The 22,191-nt window shown below is 36.9% G+C and overlaps 1 protein-coding gene across 2 annotated transcripts in view; it reads right to left on the bottom strand.

The window, feature by feature from the left end:
- Positions 1-223: 223 nt before the first annotated feature.
- The window catches only part of ANAPC4 (anaphase promoting complex subunit 4), a 39,708-nt gene continuing 17,740 nt past the window's right edge, over positions 224-22,191 (bottom strand). The window contains exons 15-29 of one of the 2 annotated variants that reach the window (XM_008952194.5): positions 20,363-20,463; positions 20,228-20,279; positions 14,096-14,151; positions 11,499-11,548; positions 10,237-10,293; positions 9,870-9,926; positions 7,334-7,427; positions 4,992-5,089; positions 4,351-4,412; positions 4,232-4,270; positions 4,036-4,137; positions 3,191-3,265; positions 2,133-2,306; positions 993-1,116; positions 224-577 (exon numbers count right to left, since the gene is read on the bottom strand). In XM_008952194.5, the coding sequence (XP_008950442.1) occupies positions 350-577; positions 993-1,116; positions 2,133-2,306; positions 3,191-3,265; positions 4,036-4,137; positions 4,232-4,270; positions 4,351-4,412; positions 4,992-5,089; positions 7,334-7,427; positions 9,870-9,926; positions 10,237-10,293; positions 11,499-11,548; positions 14,096-14,151; positions 20,228-20,279; positions 20,363-20,463 (1,369 nt within the window). In that variant the 3' untranslated portion in view covers positions 224-349. The remainder of the gene's footprint in view (positions 578-992; positions 1,117-2,132; positions 2,307-3,190; positions 3,266-4,035; positions 4,138-4,231; positions 4,271-4,350; positions 4,413-4,991; positions 5,090-7,333; positions 7,428-9,869; positions 9,927-10,236; positions 10,294-11,498; positions 11,549-14,095; positions 14,152-20,227; positions 20,280-20,362; positions 20,464-22,191) is intronic. The other variant, XM_003826838.6, reaches the window with a different exon arrangement.

Here is a 22,191-nt window from a genome sequence, read left to right as displayed (position 1 = left end):
AGAGACGGGGTTTTGCCATGTTGGCCAGGCTGGTCTTGAACTCCTGACTTCAGGTGAGCCACCCACCTCAGACTCCCAAAGTGCTGAGATTACCAGCATGAGCCACCATGCCTGGCCCTGTTTTCTTTAAACACTAGTTCTGCACATAGCATTAAAGAGAAAGCTTAGAAAAAATAAAGTCTATCATAGTGACTATATCACTAAGAGAAGATGAAGCAGAATATGAAAAAATAAAATTTACTGTTTATTTCTTTGTTACACAAAGAAAATTAAAGGTGGTCCAAGACATCTTAGTCCATCTCCTATGTCCTTTTGGCCATAATTACACACACAATAATGGCAAGCTAGATTAGGAGTCTAGCTCAGGGTCAAGTTTTTCCACTTTAATGACTATCTCTGGAGCTAAAGCGGCAGCACCAGCTTGTTGGTTCTCTGCCTCTGACTCCGACAACACTTCTTCCTTTATTTTTACAGGCTTATTACTGGCCTCCTCCTCTTCATCTGAAGACTCATCGAGCTCCCATTCATCATCTATGTCCATTTCAAATACTCTCACATGACGAAGATTTGAGCTTAACTAAAAAAGAAAAGGCCATAAAAGCATTTTTAAATTAATGGCTTATCATATATAAAGAATTAGAAATCAGAAGTCTGAATCAAAGAATGGTTTTATAGGAAAGTTATATTCCCATCAATTTACAACAAAATCAATAAATTCAGCCTTCATTTTGTATAAAAAGATCTCCACATAACAACAGTGGCAATTTTGTGAGATTAAAATCTAGTATTATTATTAACTACTTAGTAAGCTTTATCAGAACGAGAACTAAATAGCTAAGGCCACCACATGATCATAATCAATACAAGCTATAAATCACAGTAAAAATATTTGCACAAAAGGACCTTATATATCATGTATTTGATGAAGGTTCCAAAGAAGCAACGTTACTTCTTGTAATTTCTTAGTTGCTGAACGATCTCTAAACACTTACCACACAGGACACTTTTCGAAAACCATTCCCAGCAACATACTGTGCTTTCATACTTTCCAGTAATCTCCAGTGCTTCTCAAAATGCATGGTACGGGTGGGAATAGCACTACACTGTTCATCTAGCCTAAAGAGGGAAAAAAACCAACTCAGGAATGAAAAGGGGATCTTCTCCTCCCTAGTTTACTACAGGTGGTATTAGGGTCAATTATGGTTTTGACTTCTACTCATACTTCTATTTCCAATATAATTTTAGCAACTGTTGTGTTAGAAAAAAAGCTGTGATATAATATTCTATAAAAATTCCATATTCTATATTCTGGCTAGGCACAGTGGCTCATGCCTGGAATCTCAGCACTTTGCGAGGCCAAGGTGGGAGGATTGCTTGAGTCCAGGAGTTCAAGGCCAGCCTAGGCAACATAGTAAGACTCTATCTCTGTAAAAAAATAAAATTAGTCAGGCAAGGTGGCACATGCCTGTAGTCCCAGCTATGAGAGGCTGAGGCAGGAGGGTCACTTGAGCCCATGAGTTGGAGGCTGCAGTGAGCTATGATTGCATCACTGCACTCCAACCTGGGTGACAGAGAGAGGCCCTGTTTCAAAAAAAAAAAGGAAAAGAAATACTGTAATTCCAAATAGGCAGAATATCATCTTAGCAAGGTTTCTGACTCCCTTTCAAAGAAAGCAAATGGATACATTTTTAAATTAGAGATCTGCTTACTTAAGTCTCAGTCAATTAAAGCCATCTCTTGGAATTGACAGTATACTTCCTACATGGGTACTGAGGTCTTAATTCTGGAAGGAAAATACTGAAGGCAAATCAAAAATAACTAATTCCAACCACCCAGGGTTAATGCTATCCTTAAAAATGTAACTAAAAGAAGTCCCATTCTCCACTCCAAATAATTCCCCACCTTGATTCCAGCAAATACTTCCTGATTTACTAGTAAAGCAAAGGGACAAAAAAAGCTATTAAGGCCAGCATATTTTGAATGAAAGATTGGAGCATTTCTGCTCAGCTACCTCTGTGGTTATCTCTAGTAACGAAATAACCATTATCTAGCATACCTAAAAGGTTGAAATTTATAATGTGCATTAAAAAAACATTTAACTGAAATATCAGAAAGACAATGTTACTAGTTACCTTGTAGAATAAGTCCCAGTGAACTGATATTCTGCAGAATCTTCACTGTTATATACTAAAGACAAAGGCAGCTGGACCAAGAGTCTATCTCTTCCTTCACGTCCTACAGTGTCTTTAAGAACTACTGTTACAGTTTCATCATCATAAAACTGTGCATCTAAACAACTGTAGATGCTAGAATTAAAATAAGTTTTGTTATATCAAAGATGATCGTGACTACTGAGAAAATACTGTATGCATGTTATACTGGCAGCAAGCAGAAAAAAATTTAAAAGTTAAGTGACATTCTGTACAATAACATTTAAAATATATCATTGGTTTGTATTAAAATCAGTTACTTTTTGTACTGATTATTCACATATATAACCAAATCTTAAAAATGGGTAATCATGACCCCCAAAAATCTGTGAAGTTGTTTCAGTTCTAGAAAGCCCCTGGCCATCAATGGTTAGGCCTTAAGCCTGTGGAAATTCTATGAATGACACCTTATATACACATTCAGCAGAGTTGACTAGGCTGAGAAATAAAAATAAGATACTACACATGAAAAATAGGCACAGCAACTCCAAAGACTTTATCATAAAAAAACTTATTTTATGTGAGGAAAAAAGTGAGAAAAAGATCAGCCTATGATTAGTCACTTCTTTTCCTTGCGAAGCCTCAGGGATGGCTTAGGTACTGTTACCATTTTGAATCCTAAGAAAATCTCCCATCACTAAGAATGGCATCACCTCATAATTTTTTTTGGTCATAACAAGAACTTCAGCCCTGCAGGCCATCTGCCCATGGGAACCACATTACTTTCTTTGTCAACAGGGAGCTCAGGAGTATTAATTATAGGAAACCATATGACATAAACTGCAGGGCAGTAAGGTTCTATTCAATCACAAGTCAAATCATTCTCTATGTATAAATACACAAAGAATCCTGCCCTTGATGTGGGAAGTGGCAAAGCCCTTTTACCTATATTACCACCGTAACTGAGTCTGATCCTATTCCTAAACATATACACATATCACATGTATCTACATTTCATCCAAACAAGATTCAAGACTTACCTTCTTCTGACTTTTTCTGTTGTGGCATATGTAAAGCTCCCAAATTTAATAGCAATTAGTCCATTACTCACAGATCTTCAAGAAAGAAGGGGGAAAAAAAGAGACTCTGTGGAACAACCTGGTATTGATAGTCAATAATCTAAAGGCTTAAAAGAACATGATTGTCAGGGTCAGTACATGTACTTCTTTAGAACACTGAGAACTGGTTTAAACGCCTAGATAGATAAACCAATTTGGTTTAAAATCACACAGTCACCAAAGACATTTGGAATAGAAATAACCCAATTATTTCTTTTTGGTTACATCGTGGTCTCAACATTTTCTTCAAATTCAGGTTTAAAACCATTTTTAAGCTACCAATGGCGTTCTAAATATGATTTATTTTTCAGACCTTCTACTTTCAATTTCAAAGTAAGTCTCTGTTAGGCAAGGCCTCTTGTTTAATGAAAAGCATACTTAACCCTAGGCAAAAATCATTTCTATAAGGCAGCCACTTTTAGAAGTTTTTAACTTCTAAAAAGTTAAAACTTCTTTAACTTTTAGTTTTTCGGAAGTTTTTAACTTCTAAAAAATGAAGTATAATATCCTGAGCTGTCATATTTTTCCTAACTCTAAAAAAAGTCCTACAATGATTATATGCCAATAAAAATTAAATAATCTAAAACAAGATCATATAACTTCCTAATTCAGTGTTACCCTTTTAATGACATGAAAACTAACAATTAAATGACACATCTAAAAGTCACAAAGTAGTTTAAAATCTGAAATGCTGGAAGGCTGTATGCTTCATTCTTACAAATAATAAAATCTTATCTCTTTGATTCAAACTTCAGATTAATACTTACTGAGAAATATCAGTATGTCTCCTTAAGATGCACATTTTATAAAGTGAATCTTCTAGAATAGTAAAAAGAAGATAATGTAGATTTGAAGTTTTATTATTCCACCTAAGAAAAAAAATTGTCATAATATTTTTTAACTATTGATGGATAAAACAAAACTGTATTGTTCACTCAAGATAGGGAAGAAATATATACTTACAGAAAAGGAAATTTGAACAATCTACGTGTAGAATCCTCACTAAAATAAAAGGGAAAAAGAAATGAGAAAAATTTAAATTGGCTGCGGAATTACACCACCCAATAGGTAAACAGAATTACCTTCTGGTATCTCTATACAATGGAATACAGATTGCTTGATTCATCGATTTTCCAATTACATCCTATATAAAATAAGATTTTAAAATATAATTAGAGCATTAATATGCACACAGATACTCTACAGAAAGTGACTGACCATCACTGTTCGAATGTAGTAAAAAAATCGCCTACATCACCAAACCTTGTACATAAGAAACTTTAATGACAATTGTAACAGTAAGGAAAAAGAGAAAATTCTGAGCTGAAAAGGACCTTGGTGCTAAGCACATGGCAGGTTTAAGACCACCTCCCTCTGGTCTCATAACAACCATTCATTCACATCCTTCAGTAGTAAACAGAGACACATCAGCTCTGTAACTAAGACTGTTTACAATGAATTTCTTCTGGGAACAAATAAAATACTCAAGATGCCAACACCTTTAGTAATCTTTATACACACACACACACACACACGTGTGTAAGAAACTTAAGTTGGAGTATTAGGTTGAACCATATGAAATTGTTACTTTTGTTAATCAAAAACAGTTGAATATCAACATTTTCATAGTTCATTCTAAAAATTAAGATCATTTACATAAGTGAGCCACATACTGTAGACACTATTGCTCCTACACAAAGACATGCATTTCTTTCAAACTTACTGCTGGCTTTTGCAAACACTGATCAATAATATTCTCCATCCGCCTTTTCACAAAATGCAATGATTTTCGAGGATAATAAGGAAACAGCAAAGGACTTTCTGGTTTCAAACAAAAACAGAAACAAAAATAAAAGAAGCTATAGCAAACTTATAATTAGAAGAAAATAATCTACTGTTAGAGCCAGTCTGCACAGTTTATCTCGAGGTAGAATTTTCACTGACCACTTCATTGGATTTTCACACAAACTCATTATAAACGACCATGGTCTTCTGCCTTTCATCAACCCCCACTGACAGCTCACTAAAAACAATCTCACTTACTACAAACTTAGACTCACCAAAATCCAACTGTAGGTTTCTGCTGGCTATAAGAAGCAAGGAATGATTTGGGAACCATCAAATATATGATGAAATAAAGTTCATTCTTCTATTCTTTGCCACAGTGAAACAACAACAGCAGTCCAGTACTGTTTTTTAAGTCTCTAAAACAAGAGACTGGAAACTAGCTCTATATAAATAAGCTCTTTACTTTTTAAAAGGTTACTTTATCAGGAGAAAGTAATATATAATTTAGCACTAACACCTGCTATGCTAGGTGTTTAAAATACCTTTTTTTTTTATTGCTTACAATAGCCATATGAAGTAAACACCATATTCTCCAATTTACAGATGAAAAAAAAAATGAAGCTTACTAGTTTCACTGGTATTTCCTCACTAGAATTCATTATGGAACTCAATAGTGAGTTCCATTAGGTCTGTAGCTAAGATCAGGCCTTTCTTATTCAAACACGTAAGATGTGGGGCAAATAAAAGAGGATAGGACCTATTTTTAGCCTGGCAAAGTTCCCTGGATCAATAATAGCCAAAATAGCAACAGGGTCCAGGTGCCACTACTCTTGACGCACTGCCACTGACCCTCTCCAGACATCCTGCCTTATTCCCTGGGCATCCTGATTAAATACAGTAAATAAGTAGCGTCTCCTGTACCTTTATCCTCCCTCCATTCAATAGCCAACTTGCACCAATGCATCTCCTTACTGACCTCAAGACTCTCTGGCAATACATAATAGGTTCTGCCTTGAAAAAGAATTTGGACTATATGCAAAGTTCTTGGCATCAAAGAATTCTCTCCCTCATTCATTCATTCATAGAAGCAGCAACCAAATAGAAGTGGCAGAAATTGCTACAGGTTGAGTTTCACTTACCCAAAATGCTTGGGTCTGTAAGTGTTTGGGATTTTTTTGGAATGTGCATATACATAATGGGATATCTTGGGGATGGAACTCAAGTCTAAACACGAAATTCATTTATGCTTCATGTACATCTTATACAATATATTTAATAATTTTGTGCTTGAAACAAAGTCTTGACTGCATTTTGACTGGGACCCATCATATGAGGTCAGGTATGGAATTTTCCACTAGTGGTGTCATGTCGGTGCTCAAAAAGTTTTAGATTTTGGAGCATTTTCAGATTTCAGATTTTTGGATTAAGATGCTCAACCTGTACTGCCAGTCTAGTTAAAACCTCAGGCTTTCACATTAACAGAATCCTAGCTCCATCACTAACCAGCTTGTGTGATCCTGGGTTTCTCTAACCTTCTGTTTCCTCATTAGTAAATGGGGATACCAAGTACCTACCCATAGAATCTTGTGAGGATTAAAGCAGGTATTGTGTGTATATGGCAGACTAAGCACCCCATAAATGTTTAGTTAGACTAAGCACCCACTACCTTAAAGATCTAAGCAATTGCTAAATCTGGTCAGATTATTCTTTCAGACATCAAAGAAATACGAGCTTTAAAATATTTTCATCTAAAATGGTAAGATGTGCTGGCATATTTAATGGTTGTTATTATGTGCTGCATCCCTAATAATGCTGGATAGCTTTACTGTATTAACATTCTGACATTCTAGAAAATGAAAGGTGTAACAAGTACACATGCACACACACAAAACTACAACCCGAGGAGAATACAGTTGAGCAACCCTGTGCTTTTAGAAGATAATAAATTGGAATTGGCAAAAAAGACTTTTCTCACTATTTGGCTCTATAGTTTCCCCTCAAAATCCTATTTTTTACAGGGTGCAAAACACTTATATAAGAACACTTAGGAATAAGCAATCTTCCTACAGCGTAGTTAACTTCAGAGTGTCTTCTATCTATCATGGTGATGTCATACACTATTGGTTATTTTGCTGTTCCTATAATCAAATAAATATAAGTCTAATAAACTTAGGTAAGTGTTCAGCAAGTTTTCAGCACAACTGTTAGCAGAACTATTCAAGACCTAGTCCTAAATAAAAACAAAAATGGCCAAAATCTGGTTGGTTCATGAAATACCTTTAAGGTGGCTGCTATTTTGAAGAAAGTCATACCACTGATTTCCTTCTGTGTTAGGGGGTGACACAAGATCATCATCTTCATCTTTCAAGTACTAGAAATACAGAATTAGAAATTTAAGTTTATTCATACCTGGAAGGGAAAATGGAAAAAGAAAAAAAGTAAAAGACAAAAAAAAGTTAAGTTTAGTAAATCAAAGACTTAGGGCCTAAAATCTGTTTATTTTTAACACTTTTTTAACTTAATAAGTTACTTTGTTTTATTGCCAAGTCCTCTGAAAGTGCATTACTATCATTCTAAGTGAGGTAGCCAAAATCTGCTATGTGTATGTGGCAGAATTAAGCCCTCCATAAATGTTAGCTAGCTACTATCTTAAAAGTTAAAGAAACTGCCGAACAGTTGGTAGTTTGTTTAGTCAAGCAACTAAACAAACTGCAAAGTATTAAAAGATTATTATGTTGTAGATGTAGAGACCACAAATCGAACTTAAATTGTGTTTCTTTTTCATGAGCATATTTTAATTTTACATATGCAAGTTATAAATTAGTTTCATAAGTATCCATTGTCAATGTACTGTCAATATACTCTATGGCAATTGTTCTTCAAGTGAGGTCCACGAGCCCCTGGGAACCCCCAAGACGCTTTTGGGGATCCACAAAGTCAATACTAGTTTTATAATAATGTAGCTGTCACCTCCCCTTTACACTATGCTAACATTTGTACTGATGGTGGGGAAAGCTGTAAGTGTCTCAGCCAAGAGTCAAGGTAGTGGTCCCAAATCATACCAGCAGTCACTGTATTCTTTTTCTGCCACATACTCATAGTTTCATTTATCTTTAACAAAGTCATTAAATTATTAACTTTATTTTCAACCCTTGAGTACAAATCTTTAATATTCTGTGTGACAGAATTGAGAGTTATACATAGGCACTTTTGCTACACAAAGTATGATGGTTATCTTGAGGAAAAGCACTTATGTTAAAAGCAAAAATAGGCTGGGCACGGTGGTTCATGCCTGTAATCCCCGCACTTTAGGAGGCCATGGCAGGTGTATCACTTGAGCCCAGGAGCTCAAGACCAGCCTGGGCAACATGGCGGGTCTCCACAAAATAAAGACAAAAATTAGCCAGGCATGGTGGTGTGTGCTTGTAGCCCCAGCTACAAGAGGCGAGTCCGAGGGGTGGAGGCTGCAGTGAGCTGTGATTGCACCACTGTACTACTCAGAGGAAATATCCTGTCTCAAAAAAAAAAAAAAAATTTTTTTTGGAAAACCTGCATCTGCCCCTGTGTGCTTCACAACACGAAGACTTTTCTGATTAAATTGGTGGTGCTATTAATGAAATCTAACTTATAGTTTGATAAAAGGTGGCAGCATTTAGAACAGCTGGATGACTCAGGGAACCAATACTTCCCAAATGACCAAAGCAGGATGTTACAAAATTATGCGTGGACAAAAGATCCGTTCAAAGTGCAAGGAAGATGAATGAATTTTAATGTAAAAAACGTTCACTGATGCAATTTTAGATTCCACACTGAAACAAACCTTTAAGATATTATCACTTGTCCACATTTGATATAATAAAGCAAAGTCACAATTATCTGAAAAAGCTAATAGAATACTTCTCCCTTTTCATATACACACCTGTGTGAGGCCAGACTTTTTTCATATACGCTGATACTACAGAAACAACATATCGTAACAGACTGAATGTAGCAGCAGATATGAGAATCCAGCTGTTTTCTATTAGGCTGGACATCAAAGAGGTTTGCAATATGAAACGTTACCACTCTTAACTAAATTATTTTGTAAAATTTCATTATTTTTCACTAAAAATATTTATATTAACATGTAATAGTAATGGGTATATTCTTTTTTTTTTTCTTCTTTTTCTTTTGAGACTGAGTCTCCCTCTGTCACCCAGGCTGGAGTGCAGTGATGCAATCTTGGCTCACTGCAACCTCCGCCTCCTGGGTTCAAGCAATTCTCATGCCTCAGCCTCTCGAGTAGCTGGGATTATAGGCGTGAGCCACAATGCCTGGCTGGTATATTCTATTTTTGAGTGAATTAAGGAATAATTTTTTATTATGTTTAATTTTTAATACCTAATAATGCCTATCAGCAATAAATAACAACTCACATAAACAAAAGCTCTTTTCTAGTCCTCAGTAATTTTTTTTTTTCTTTTTTGAGACAGAGTCTTGTTCTGTCGCCCTGGGTGAAGTGCAGTGGCTTGATCTTGGCTCACTGAAACCTCTGTCTCCTGGGTTCAAGTGATTTTCCTGCCTCAGCCTCCCAAGTAGCTGGGATTACAGGTGCCCACCACCACACCCAGCTAATTTTTGTATTTTTAGTCCTCAATAATTTTTAAGAATGTAAAAGGGTTCTCAGATCAAAATGTTTAAAAACTGCTGCTCTTTGTTAATTTTACTAAAAGGGCAGAGCTCCTGTATTACTTGGTATTGTAATTCTTTCCAGAGACTTTGGATAACAAAGATGAATACTGCTAAGGTTTTAAAATGAGTTCAAAGCCCATACCTGACCAACTCTTTCAACGTTAAAGTATTTTCCTTTTCGATTATAAAGGTCTGGAGCCTGGAAAAAAATAAACATAGTTTAATTCTTAAGTCAACTCACGAAGAAAAATATCTTAAATTTAAACCCAAAACCTTCCTTTTCAAGAGAGCTGTGAGTGGCAGTTATTATTTTCTTTTATAGATTATAAGACACACAAACAAAAGTCTGGTTTATTGACTATGTTTATAAACATAATTAATTCAACAGTTTTAAAAAAGTAATTGCTATGGACTTCAATTAAATTGGGTTAAATTTAATTATGTCTTGTCATTATCCAGGTTTACTGTAATTTTTTTTAAACTGCATTACAGAAATATCAACTTCTTACCTCATTGAAATGTTCAGTAAGAAATTCAGCAACAAATGTGATATCTTTCTGAGTCATCTATCAACAAAAGGAACAAAAAGAAAAATCAAGATAAAAGAAAGCTGCTCAATAAAAGAAATGGTACATAATTATAAATGTGACATTTTTACTGTCTACTAAAAGCCATGGGAAAACTGGCAAAGTTCTTTCAAACAAATATAGATTATGTGACTGTGAAAATATGAACGCCTGGGGTTCCGAGAATATAATTAAACATGTGAACTCATCTTCCAATCAGTTAATCCAATAGCTACAGAACTCTTTATGGCCTAAGGTTGTTTATTATTTCAGGCCTGTGCTAAGACCACATGTGCTGAGGTCCCTCCCTTGGGAATGGGAACTGGACCCCAGATAAGATGTGTCACCCTTAGTTAAGGGCTGCAGGCAAACAGTGCTGTCTGCTTCAGCGTAGGCTCCTGCTTCTTGCAGTGACCTGAATTTATCCCAATTTAGTTCTTCAGCCCTCAGAAAATTATACCTTAGGATCCCTTCCAACAACTGACATATTTTACTCCCAAAATAAAGCTAACAGTGATGTCAGAAAAACAACTATTGTGAAACTTTCCTGGTTTGCAAGGCCAGTCACCCACAGCGCAAAAGATCGACTTAGCAAACGAGTTGTAGAGAGTGGAGGAGCCCTTTCTCATCTAGTTCATGAGGCTAATTTTAATGCTGTCCATTTTTTCAGGCTCAAAACTACCTAACCTATCAACAGTTTTAGCAGGGGTGAAGAAGAGTGAGCTGCAGGAATCAAGTGGAAATTCTGCCCTATTCCCTAAGACTTCCCTGGAAGGAGATTCCATCACTGCTTGTCACAGTCCTTACAGGAATCCTTCTTTTCTTTCTTTAGAAAGAAACTGTTGCTTACCAGACATCAACACAGGGACTAATATCTAAGCACGTGATTTCCAAGGAAAATAAGAAGCATTTAAAATTTAAGGAAGTCAAAGTAAGGAATACAAGGATGCTGTCTTACATGGATTATAAAACCTTATCCAAACATGAAAACTATAAATTTAGATAGTCATAATAAAGGTATTCTATGAGATGAAACAATACACAAAACATGCAAATTTCTTTTTTAAAAAGGTGGTGCTTAAGGGATCTAATGTCTACATCCTGACATCCTGTTAACTAATAACTGAATAAGAGTACCAAAATGACCAGCACAGCTGAGTTCAAGCAGGACAATGTGAACACTGTGAAAATGCACTAGTACATACTACCTTATTCAGCTCGGGAAGCACATGGTCTTCTGTCATTCTCAACATTGCTGGAAATACAAAGTTAAAAAACTATCTTTAAAAGCAAACTACAAACATAATTTTAATTATAAATACATTTCAAAGACAAGGTGTCTGACTGAACTAAATCTTCAATTTGACACAGCTTTTCACCAACAAAAACATTTTTCTTCCAAAAACTAAGGGGTGCCAGAACTTAAATTTGATTCATATTTTCAGGTTCAAAATTGTTGGTCTAACCATTCTAAACTATTCTTTTTCCTCTTCAATTCAACCTGTTGCCACGCCAGACAAATCTAACTGCTGTCTGTGCAAAGACTACGTGTGTAAGGATCCCTCCTTTTAACCTGGTGATGTTTCTGCTCTTAAAATCTGCAAGCCATTCTTTCCTCCAAAGCCTTATGATACCAAAGAAATCTGTTTATTTCCCTTGGTCTTTTCTGTTACGCGCTTACAGTATATTTATGTACTTTTCTTTGATCTAGTATCTGTGGTTGACTCTCTCTGTCCTTTCACAGGATTGTCCTCATCAGTACTATGTGTTTTGTATTACGTTCCACCTAAGTCAAGACAAAGTATGTTTTATATGCCTCTGCATGGTATTTGAACATGGTTCTTAATTGCATTTGGTCAGTAACAAGCAAGTCAGAAGTACTTTTGCAAATACATAACTGTTTTTTAATTAATTTAAACATCTAAGTTATCTGAAAGGGGAGCTAAAATCTAGTTCCACTCATTCTTATCCATCCAAAAAAACTACTTATTGAGCATACCCTAGGTGCTAGCGATATATCAGTATAAAAGATATCCCTGCCTTCATGGAGATTACATTTTACAAAGAAGAAAACCAAGGTTATACAGGTATCTATTGGGGACAGAGCCAGGATTACAAGTAGATCTCCACTTCTCCAATCCAGTGTGCTTTCTACAATGTCCTGCCCTAATGAGAAGGACCGAGCGGTAAGCCATTTCTCTCCTAATCCTGAATAAGAGTACCACAGTGCTACAGTTCTGATTCTTACTACAGTTAGAATATGTAGTAAGGATTCTTACTACAGTTAGGATATGTAGTAAGGATTCTTACTACAGTTAGATTCTTACTACAGTTAGAATGTGTAGTAAGGACAATCCTGATTCTTACTACAGTTAGAATGTGTAGTAAGGATAGACACTGCCTAAATTACCTCCAATAATTATAAGTAAAACCAAACTACCTCTGCAAAAAAAAAGTCTTCTAAGGTCTCATTCAGTTTTAATATTGTAATTTATTCCAATTAACAACATGGATCTTAAACAGGCCAGCCTGATAAGCTCTCTGGTTCCTCATTCTGGTTAGTATTGGTACAGTTTTCAGAAATATCAAAAAATTTCAAGTATCAACATAGGCAGATCACATTCAGTTTTTAAACAAAAGCAATTATGTTAGGTTGAAAAATATAGTCTGTTTTTACAATATTAGAATTGAAGATCTGGACATTTGTTTAAAGGATATCAGCACATTACAGGTAATTTTCATTCTATTTTACTCTTTAGAGTTTCAACAAGTGTGAGATAAATTACATTAACACTAAATTTTGCATTTGTTGGAGGGAAATAGATGCTGGATTATTTTAAGGATATTGAGAGTTCACAAAAATAGCAATATAAATGGACCTAAATAAAATATGCATATACTGCAGAGTGAATACAAAACATTTAATATCAAGCCAGCAAATACTTACTAACTACCTGCCCAAATGCAAAGACATTGTGAAGACACAAAGACAGGCTGTAAGTGGTCTGCATTCTATTTAGCTGGAGCATCAATACACAATAGAAGTGGTAATGGAAATGTTCTACTTCTGTGAGGCCACTAACCATTTGTGGCTGCTGAGAACCTCAAATGTGGACAGTATGGCTAAGGAACCAAATATACAGTTTTATAGGATTTCAATCCACTTAAATAGCCACATGTTGCTAGTGGCTACCACAGTGGACAGCAGAGATCTAAAGACAGAAGACGAAATAATCACACAGAAGATAAGCTACCCAAGGACAGAGACTCTTATTTTTTTTTCTTTTTTACTTTTAAAATCTAGCACCTAACAGTGCCTGATACTTACAAAATTTTTTTTAAATGTTATTTTAACCTAAGGAGACATTATAAAGTAAAAAAATGTGAACTATCAGTGAGCGACAGGGATAACAGACTACAAGTTAGCTTTAACAGTTCTGTGAGGAATGTTTCTAGCACAAGGAAAAATGTTTAAGGTGATACATATCCCAATTATACTGATTTGATCTTTACAAATTATATGAATGTATTAGATTATCATGAGTACTCCAAAAATATGTATATTTATTAAATACTAATAAAAAATTCATAAATATTTCTGTGGTGAGCTGGGTGTATGAATAAAGTAAGACTGCCCATGTGTTGATAACTGCTGAAGCTAGGTGAAAGGTACAACAGGGATCATTATATAGTTCTCTCCAAGTATTTGAAATTGTACTAGATTTATTGAAACAGTCTAAGATAATACTCCTATAATTTTTTTAAAGTGTTAAAATAAAAATGCTTCAATCAATTAACTTACCCACATAAAGCCACCGAAAAAATGCTTTGAAGTTTTTCATACTACTATCTATAACTCTAAAGAGATAAAAACAAAAAAATCAGAAATAAGATTAGTATGTGGGGGATTCATACATCCTGCTCAACTGTCAGGAAATATCATAATCCTTACTGTTCTATTTTATCCTATCTGGGTGACATTTAAGTCTTTAGAACAGCAGATATTACAAATCAAAAGCCTACCTAAAAATAAAATTTCAAAAAAGAAAATACTGATTATAAAAATAAAGCAAATAACTTAGATTCCAACTGGTTACAACAGCCTTGCCACAAACTGTGTAATAGTCTTTCTTATGACTCAGTAAAGCATGAACTCCTTTTCTAACTTTGCAAATAAAAGAAATCAGAAAAAACAGTTTTCAGCATTATTCTCATTTTAAAAGAAAATACTCATTGGTCAGTAAGAAGAAAAAACATCAACTTCAACAGAAAACCATTATTACAAATTTGTGCTATGTCATTACCTCTGATATCAATGGACCATTATTTTTGGAAGCTGATTTTTTATCCTAACAATTGAGATCTCAAAAGTTGAATTTCCCTTGGCTTTACACAAATGTACCCCACCAAAATTAAGTGTTATAAATGGAAGTCATCTTCATTTTGATAAAACTGTTTCTGAATACAGACATGGGTTATCACTTTTTAAACAATCTCTTTAAGCTCACATGTATACGATAATTACTCTAGGCAAAAACCTGTGCTTTTCATTCCCAGATCTCAAAGCCCTTTCCAAGCATTAAGTTTCATAATACCAGTGAAGAGGTAGGTCAGTATCATTAACCTTTTGGTACAAAGTAAAACGCTTGGAATAAAAGACTGAAACATCTCTTATGTTACTAAGCAATGTAATCAAAACCCTCTTGCAGCAATGATAAGAGAAAGAAAAAAAGTTCCTTTGTGCAGTCAATATGTTCAACCCTACCCCAGGCCACCAGACCAACATCAAAATGCTCAATGCCTCAGTTTCTCCATCTGGAACCTGTAATAATTCTACTTACCTGAAAGAACAATAAGTTAAACTACCTTTCATTCATACTGAGAAGTGATCATAGAAAGCATAGTATTTTATATCTGCTCTCTGCAAATACGGTGAACCAAAAAATACTTCGAAATACAGGAAAAGCAATGCCATTTCTCTTCGTGTTTTTTTTTGTCTTCTGAGCACACACATCTACAGCCTCTACCTTCTAAAATACCATTAAAATGGCTGTGGATGGAGAGGGGTACATGTGTTAGAAACTCACAAAAACAAAAAGAACAATAGAAAAGAAATTAAATTTCAGAAATGTCAAAAGTGACAGAAGACTGATGCAGCTCAACAGCAAAAGTGACTGATGCGGCTTAAGAGCGTAGGCCCTGTGCCAGGCAGTGCACGGAGAGGGCAGCTGGGAAGGAGCCTCCGCCTTGGAGAAGCCCAGGGATGCTCAGACCTTAGCAATGTCAGGTCTAACAGAAGACCTCAGGGTGATGTGTGGGGCTGGACACAGGGGGACAAACTGAAAATATAACACAGAGTGGTCAATACGTTCTTTCCTCCAAAACATGAAGAATGCCTAGGGGGCTACTCTCCAGTCAAAAACAAACAGAGGATTCCTCAGAGAAACTGAGTAAAGTGGGAAGAGCTAAGGCACTTTCACGTGGGCACCAGTAGCCTGAAGCAAAGCTCCACACACTCTGGCACCTGCTCCCTGCTGCCCCAACCTACACAGATTCCAAGCAACTTTAAATTGCCTCCTGAATAAACATGAGTAAGCAACCAAGCATCTGGTATTTAAAGAAACCTTGCAAGGAGAGACTAAGATAAACAGAAAAGTGACCCATCAAGGGAAGATAATTCAGGGAACAGCAATCTAATTAATATCCTCAGAAAGATGTGAGATGTCACATCCACAAAACGAAAGCAAAGTTTTGAACGAGGATTAAAGAAACAGGAGAACACTTTGAGAAATTAAAAGAAAGAACTGCTATAATAAGAAATTGAAGAGAATGGTTCAGTTTAATGATCCTGTCCTCCAACCCGACCTTAGACATTTACTCCAAAGTTCACACCCCAGAGCCTGTCATCACCAGCTGCAACCCTTCTAAGTCTCAATTTCAAGCATCCCACTGACCAAACACCCCCTCCTATCTGTCCAGCCTCTCTCCAGGGCCCCCACCTTCCTCCCACCAGGACGCATCATCTACTAGTTCTACTACCTTTCACCATCTCTCAGCCCCTACATGTCCTCACTTCCTTCCTAAAGTAGTTCAGATTCAACGGCCATCATTTTAACCTGGTCCTTGCTTCAATTCCCTTGCTCCTCTTGCTTCATTTTACTCATGAAGTCTGGTAAATCTAACTGCTCCCCTGCTCTGTGCCCCACTCCTGCAGCAGACCTGCAGCCATGCTGGCTGGCCTCACTTTCCCACTCCCAGAGCCCTCCTGTTCCATTAGTGCACTCGATCTCCTGCTGGACTAGACAGCTGCTTCACAGCTCTCCTTGTATTCTTAAACCTCCAACACCGCCTCCCCATCCTTACTCTCAGCTGATGACAGATGTCTTGTTAAGATAATAAAAGCACCTTGAAGGGAACGTCCCCTATCTCCCACCTGCTCATACACTGGCCTCTGTGACCCTCCTCTCTCAGCCTTTCCTCCTACAACTGATGAGCTCCTACCTCTGCTTTTCCAACCCTTTCCCTTCTGCACTAGGTCCCACCTCTCTCACACTCTTTACAGCCTCTCCTCTCTCATCTCAATTTTTTACCTTCTAGATCATTCCATCCATACATAAACATGCTCCAGTTCTTCCCAAGATAAAAAGAAGAAAAAAACCCAACAATTCTGCTTCCATCTACTGGCCATTCCCTTTACAGCAAAACTCCTCAAGAGGCTATACTTGCTGTCTTCTCTGCATCTGCTCTTATTCTGTATCGTACCAGCTCCCATCACTCCCTAAGGTGGCTCTTATCAAGGTCACTATCCTAATAATATTCTAAGACTCTATTCTATTCTTGGTGTTTCCCTTGCTTGACTTAGCATCTGTCAACCAATCCCTCATTCCTTCTTGTAATGCCTTCTTCGCTCAGCCTGCAGGACGCCTACTCCTCTGGTTGTTCTGTCTCTCCCATTTCCTTTGCTAGTTCTTCATCGTCCCCATTCTTAAATCAGGTCACTCCTGTTCTCTGTGCACACTCATTACCTCATCCAGTCCCATGGCTTTAAATAACACCAATGTGCTGATGGCTCCCAAATGCACATTTCCAGCCTGGACCCCTCCCTTGAACGCTAGTCTCACATAACTAACACTGTGCTGGACAGCTCCACCTGCAGATCTAATGGGCATTTCAAATTCCATACATCTAACACACTGACAGGGTGGCCGAAATTAACATCACTGAGAGGGGTGGATGACGGACACTGTGTGTGCTGCTGGATGTGACAACTTGAGAAGGACATACCAATTATGTAGTATTTCTGGCCAGGGATGCATAACCTAAATATAATCATTAAAAAAAAATCAGATAACCCTAAAATGAGAAACATAAAAAAAGATACACAGACATACATATACATACATACATGATGTGCTTCTTAAAGAAATGTCAACTTTTATAAAAGACCAAGAAAATTTAAGAAACTGCTCAAAATTAAAGAGATACAGCAACTAAAACAAATACGTGATCCTGAACTGCATCTTATCATACTGGACATATTGGGATAATTGCTAAAGGGGAATTGAACTGTAGGTTAATATACTGTATTAATGTTAAAATTCCTAAATTTGTTAACTGTACTGTGGTTATGTAAGAAAATAATTTTATTCTTAGAAAATACGCACTAAAGTATTCCAGGTAAAAGGCACCTGATATAAACAACATACTCTCACATGTTTCAGAAAAGATAAATTATATGATAAATACAGTATAATATTTTTAAATGATGAATCAAGTAAAGGAGTACTAGCAGAGTTGTCTCTATTATTCTTGTAATTTTTATGTAAAATTACTTCAAAATAGTAAGTCTAAAGAACAATCTAGTATGTCCAAACCAAACTCTTGATCTTACTCTACACTCCCCCTCCCTAAACCTGCCCTCACATTTGTTCCCCCTTTCAGTAAATATCAATTCTACTCTTTCAAGTACCAAGGCCCTAAACTCATAATTATCTATGACTCCCTTATTATCACCATCTACAGATAAGCATTGAGAAAATCTTGTTAATTACATTCTCAAAATATATCCCAATCCTGACCACTTCAGATTCTGACCACCATTTCTCTTTTGGCTTCTGTCCTTGCCTATCTATGAGCTATTCTCAACTCTGAGCAGCAAGAGGGATCTTTCTGAAGCCTAAATCATATCCTCTCCACTACTCCCAAATCCCCAAGGGCTTCTCTTTACATCCAGAGTAAAGGCCAAAGTCCTAACAACTGCCCACAGGCTCTATGCAACCTGGCCATCCTCTATCACCTGTCAATCCACCTCCTACCTTACTCTCATTCAATCTGCTTCAGCTATAGTGCCCTTGTCCCTGCAACATGCCAGGCATGCTCCAAACTCAGGGCCTTCACACTTGCTGCCCCTTCCACCCCCAAATATCAACAGGGCTTGCTCCCTTCCGTCTCCTTCCAACTTCACCTTCTCAGTGAGGCCTCCCTGACCACCTATATAAAGTTGAATCCCCTACCTTATCATGCCCTAGGTCCTTGTTTCTTGCTTGGTTTTTCTCAACATTACTTATCACTGTATTTAAAACATAGTTAAGTGCTCAACAAATGTTTACTGACATTTGACAATAATCAAAAAACTCTCAGAAAATCAAAAAGACAAAGATATGAAAAATGTAAGAGAAAAAGAAAAGACACAGAAATCAATCCACCACAAATTCTAATATCTGACCAAACAGATTTCTAGAACAAAAATCTAGTTTAAAACAAAGAGAAAGCTTGGCGTAATGGCATACTCCTTTAGTCCCAGCTCCTCAGGAGGCTGAGGCAAGAGGATCACTTGAGCCCAGGAGCTCAAGTCCAGCCTGGGCAACATAGAGAGACCCCATCGCAAAAATAAATAAATAATAATAAAGTAAATAAAAGAGGGAGGAGTAAATTATTAAAAGAATAATACAAGAGAATTCAGGTTAAAATGGCTTATTATAGCACAATGAATTAAAAGGCCCACACCCAAAAACACTGTTATGAAATTTCAACATATCAAGAATAAAGAGTAATGCTTTTACAGCTTTTTCAAAACAAAACAAAAAAAAACTATAAAGGGCTAAGAATTAGAAGCACCAGACCTTCCATCAGCAACAAAAAGCACAGAATCCTATGGAACTCTGCTTTTGAAGTTCTATGTGAAAACCAATAACCCTCAGGGAATCCTAAAGCCAGCTGTCAATTAAGTGTGAGGGTAGGAGAAAAAACACAAAAGGAGATAAAGTTTACCTTCTATGTCTGCTTTTTGAGAAAGTTACTAGAGGATGTTTTCCAGCAAAATGATTAAATAAGCCAAGAAACAAAGGCAATCCTGGCAGTTCTGGGTCTAACCCAGGAGAGTAATGAAGAAAATGCCCGGGTGGTAGCCATGCAGGAGAACTGGACCACAGCTGCAGGCTGAAGCAGAGGGGTGGGAGGCTAAGGAAGGCATCTGGAACAGGGGACTCCAGAGGTACTACACCACCCTTCAGAAGGGAAAGGACAGAAGGATGCAGAAAAAACAGACAATGCAAGAAAACAAGCAAGCCTAACAGTCTAAGAAAAACAAAACAAAGAGAATAACTTCTAAAAATTGACAAAAGAAATGTGGCATAGTCATACAATTTAGAAATATGGAGGTAACCCATAGAAGAACTAAAAATAGAAGTAGTTAAAGAGTTAAAATGATTCCCTCTGGCGAGAAGACCTGAGGTAAGGATGACCAGGACAGGAAAATACAGCTTTACTTTATAAAATCTCTGTGCTGTTGGCTTTTCGGAACCATATAAAGGCATAATTGTGATAAAAATTTAAAAACTGATTTTAAGAGAATCATAACAGCTTGCTAGGTTCTTATTTAGGTCAAAAGTGACATATTCTTAGGTCAGTGATTCCAGGTACTCCCAATACTTACTGAAGAAGTTCATTTGCCTTGAGTATAAAAGAACCCACAGCAGTTATAGCTTCTAAAGGGAAAAAATAAATAAACGTCATTTGTCAAATAAGTAAACTGTGTTTAATGTATTTCACTGAGAAATTAAATCACTACCTTCGATTCCTGCAGCATCTAGTCCAAGAGGTTCATATTTTTGCTTCCATGAAGCCATTCCTTTCAATTCACTCAAATGGTATAATAAAGACTCCGAGCCACTATCCAAACAGAGCAGAAATAAATTAGTATCATGACGATCATCAAGTGACTAACTTGCCTGAATATTTCTAAATTTTCAGAAATAAAAACTGAAGGTAACTTTCATTTTGTTTCCATGAGAAATAATTATTTCTCAAAACTGTTCCTAAAAACTGCAGCAGAACCATCTGGTCAATGTGACTACAGAGATAAACAAATGACAAGATCAAATTTTGTAAGATGATCAAATTGTGTTCCACAGTTAGTCCTGACCCTTTTAAGACAGTCGTATAGCCATCTTGTTCACCCAACTACTACACAGTCAATGTTCAATAAATATTTCTTAAGTTCCCATTTTGGGTCAGGTACCGTGCTATATACTGGGGACATAACGGTGAACACAATCAAAGGGTCTCATGGCATTGACAGTATAACAGGGAAGACAGTCATGATCGCATAGTCATACAGTGCACCATTCCAACTACTATAAATGCCTTGAAGGAAACACACGGGGTGCAGGTATAACAGAAGAACCTGAGCTAATCTGGGATTCAGAAAGGCTTTTCTGAAGGAATGAATGAGCTGAGAGCTGAAGAATGCATGTGAAGAACAAGCTGGGACAAGAGGAATATACAAAAGCCCTAGGCAGGAGACAAAATGTCAAGGTGGAGAAACTAAATGGCCATCAGTGTGGGCGAGGCAGAGAGGCAGGTATGCTAAAGGCCACACAAAGGTCTCCATTCTAAGGGAAGGCATTAGAAGTTTTTAAGAAAGAAATATGTTTAGCTCTACTGGGGAAAATACATTCAAAGGACAGTGTGTACTGAAAGAGCCCAACTAGTCCAGAGGGTGCTACAGTGGTCCAAGGGAGGGGTGATGTAGTTAGGGCCAGGGACTCAGCATAAAGGAATATACCAAAATTTAAACCAAACACCACCAGGTGTGGTGGCTCATGCCTGTAATCCCAGCACTTTGGGAGGCCGAGGCAGGTGGATCACTTGCGGTCAGGAGCTTGAGGCCAGTCTGGCCAACACGGTGAAACCCCGTCTCTACTAAAAATACAAAAATTAGCCAGGCGTAGTGGTTCGCGCCTGTAATCCCAGCTACTTGAGAGGCTGAGGCAGGAGAATCGCTTGAACCCGGGAGGCGGAGGTTGCAGTGAGCCGAGATCACATCACTGCACTCCAGCCTCGGCAAGACTCCATCTCGAAAAAACAAAAAACCAAAAATCAAACAAAATAAATCAAATGCTCAGCATCCACTTGTAAACTGCTTCAATGAAGTAGCTATGGATAGAAAAAGCATGAGATTTGAAAATCTAGGATGAAGTCTTGGCTCCGACACTTAGTAACTTTGGGCCAGCCATATAACCGATTCTGAACTTCTGTATCCTCTTGTGTAAAATCACCAACACCTTGCCAAGATATTAAATAAATAAATATACAATATTCTTGGTAAACTGTAAAATGTTCATCTCACTGCTCAAAAAAAAAGATATATGCCTTATTTCAAAATATACTTCATGTTTAGCTGATTAAGAAAAAAACCCAGATAGAGTCTAGCCTGGTGAAAAGATGTTGGAAAATTACTTCATAAAGCAGAATTATTATTGACTCTTTCAATCTTGGGTATAGGAAGATTCTTCTCAAATGCCATGCAACAATTTTAGCTAGAAAAGGCTTAAAAAGAGAATGCCAGATGAAGAAAAGGCGGCGGAAAGAAGGCCAACGCCAGGTATGTGTGGATAC

Source organism: Pan paniscus, chromosome 3 (assembly GCF_029289425.2).
Source record: "Pan paniscus chromosome 3, NHGRI_mPanPan1-v2.0_pri, whole genome shotgun sequence".
Taxonomy (NCBI): Eukaryota; Metazoa; Chordata; class Mammalia; order Primates; family Hominidae; genus Pan; species Pan paniscus.
The sequence above is the reverse complement of the archived record's forward strand: the minus strand, read 5'-3'. Positions and strand labels throughout refer to the sequence as shown.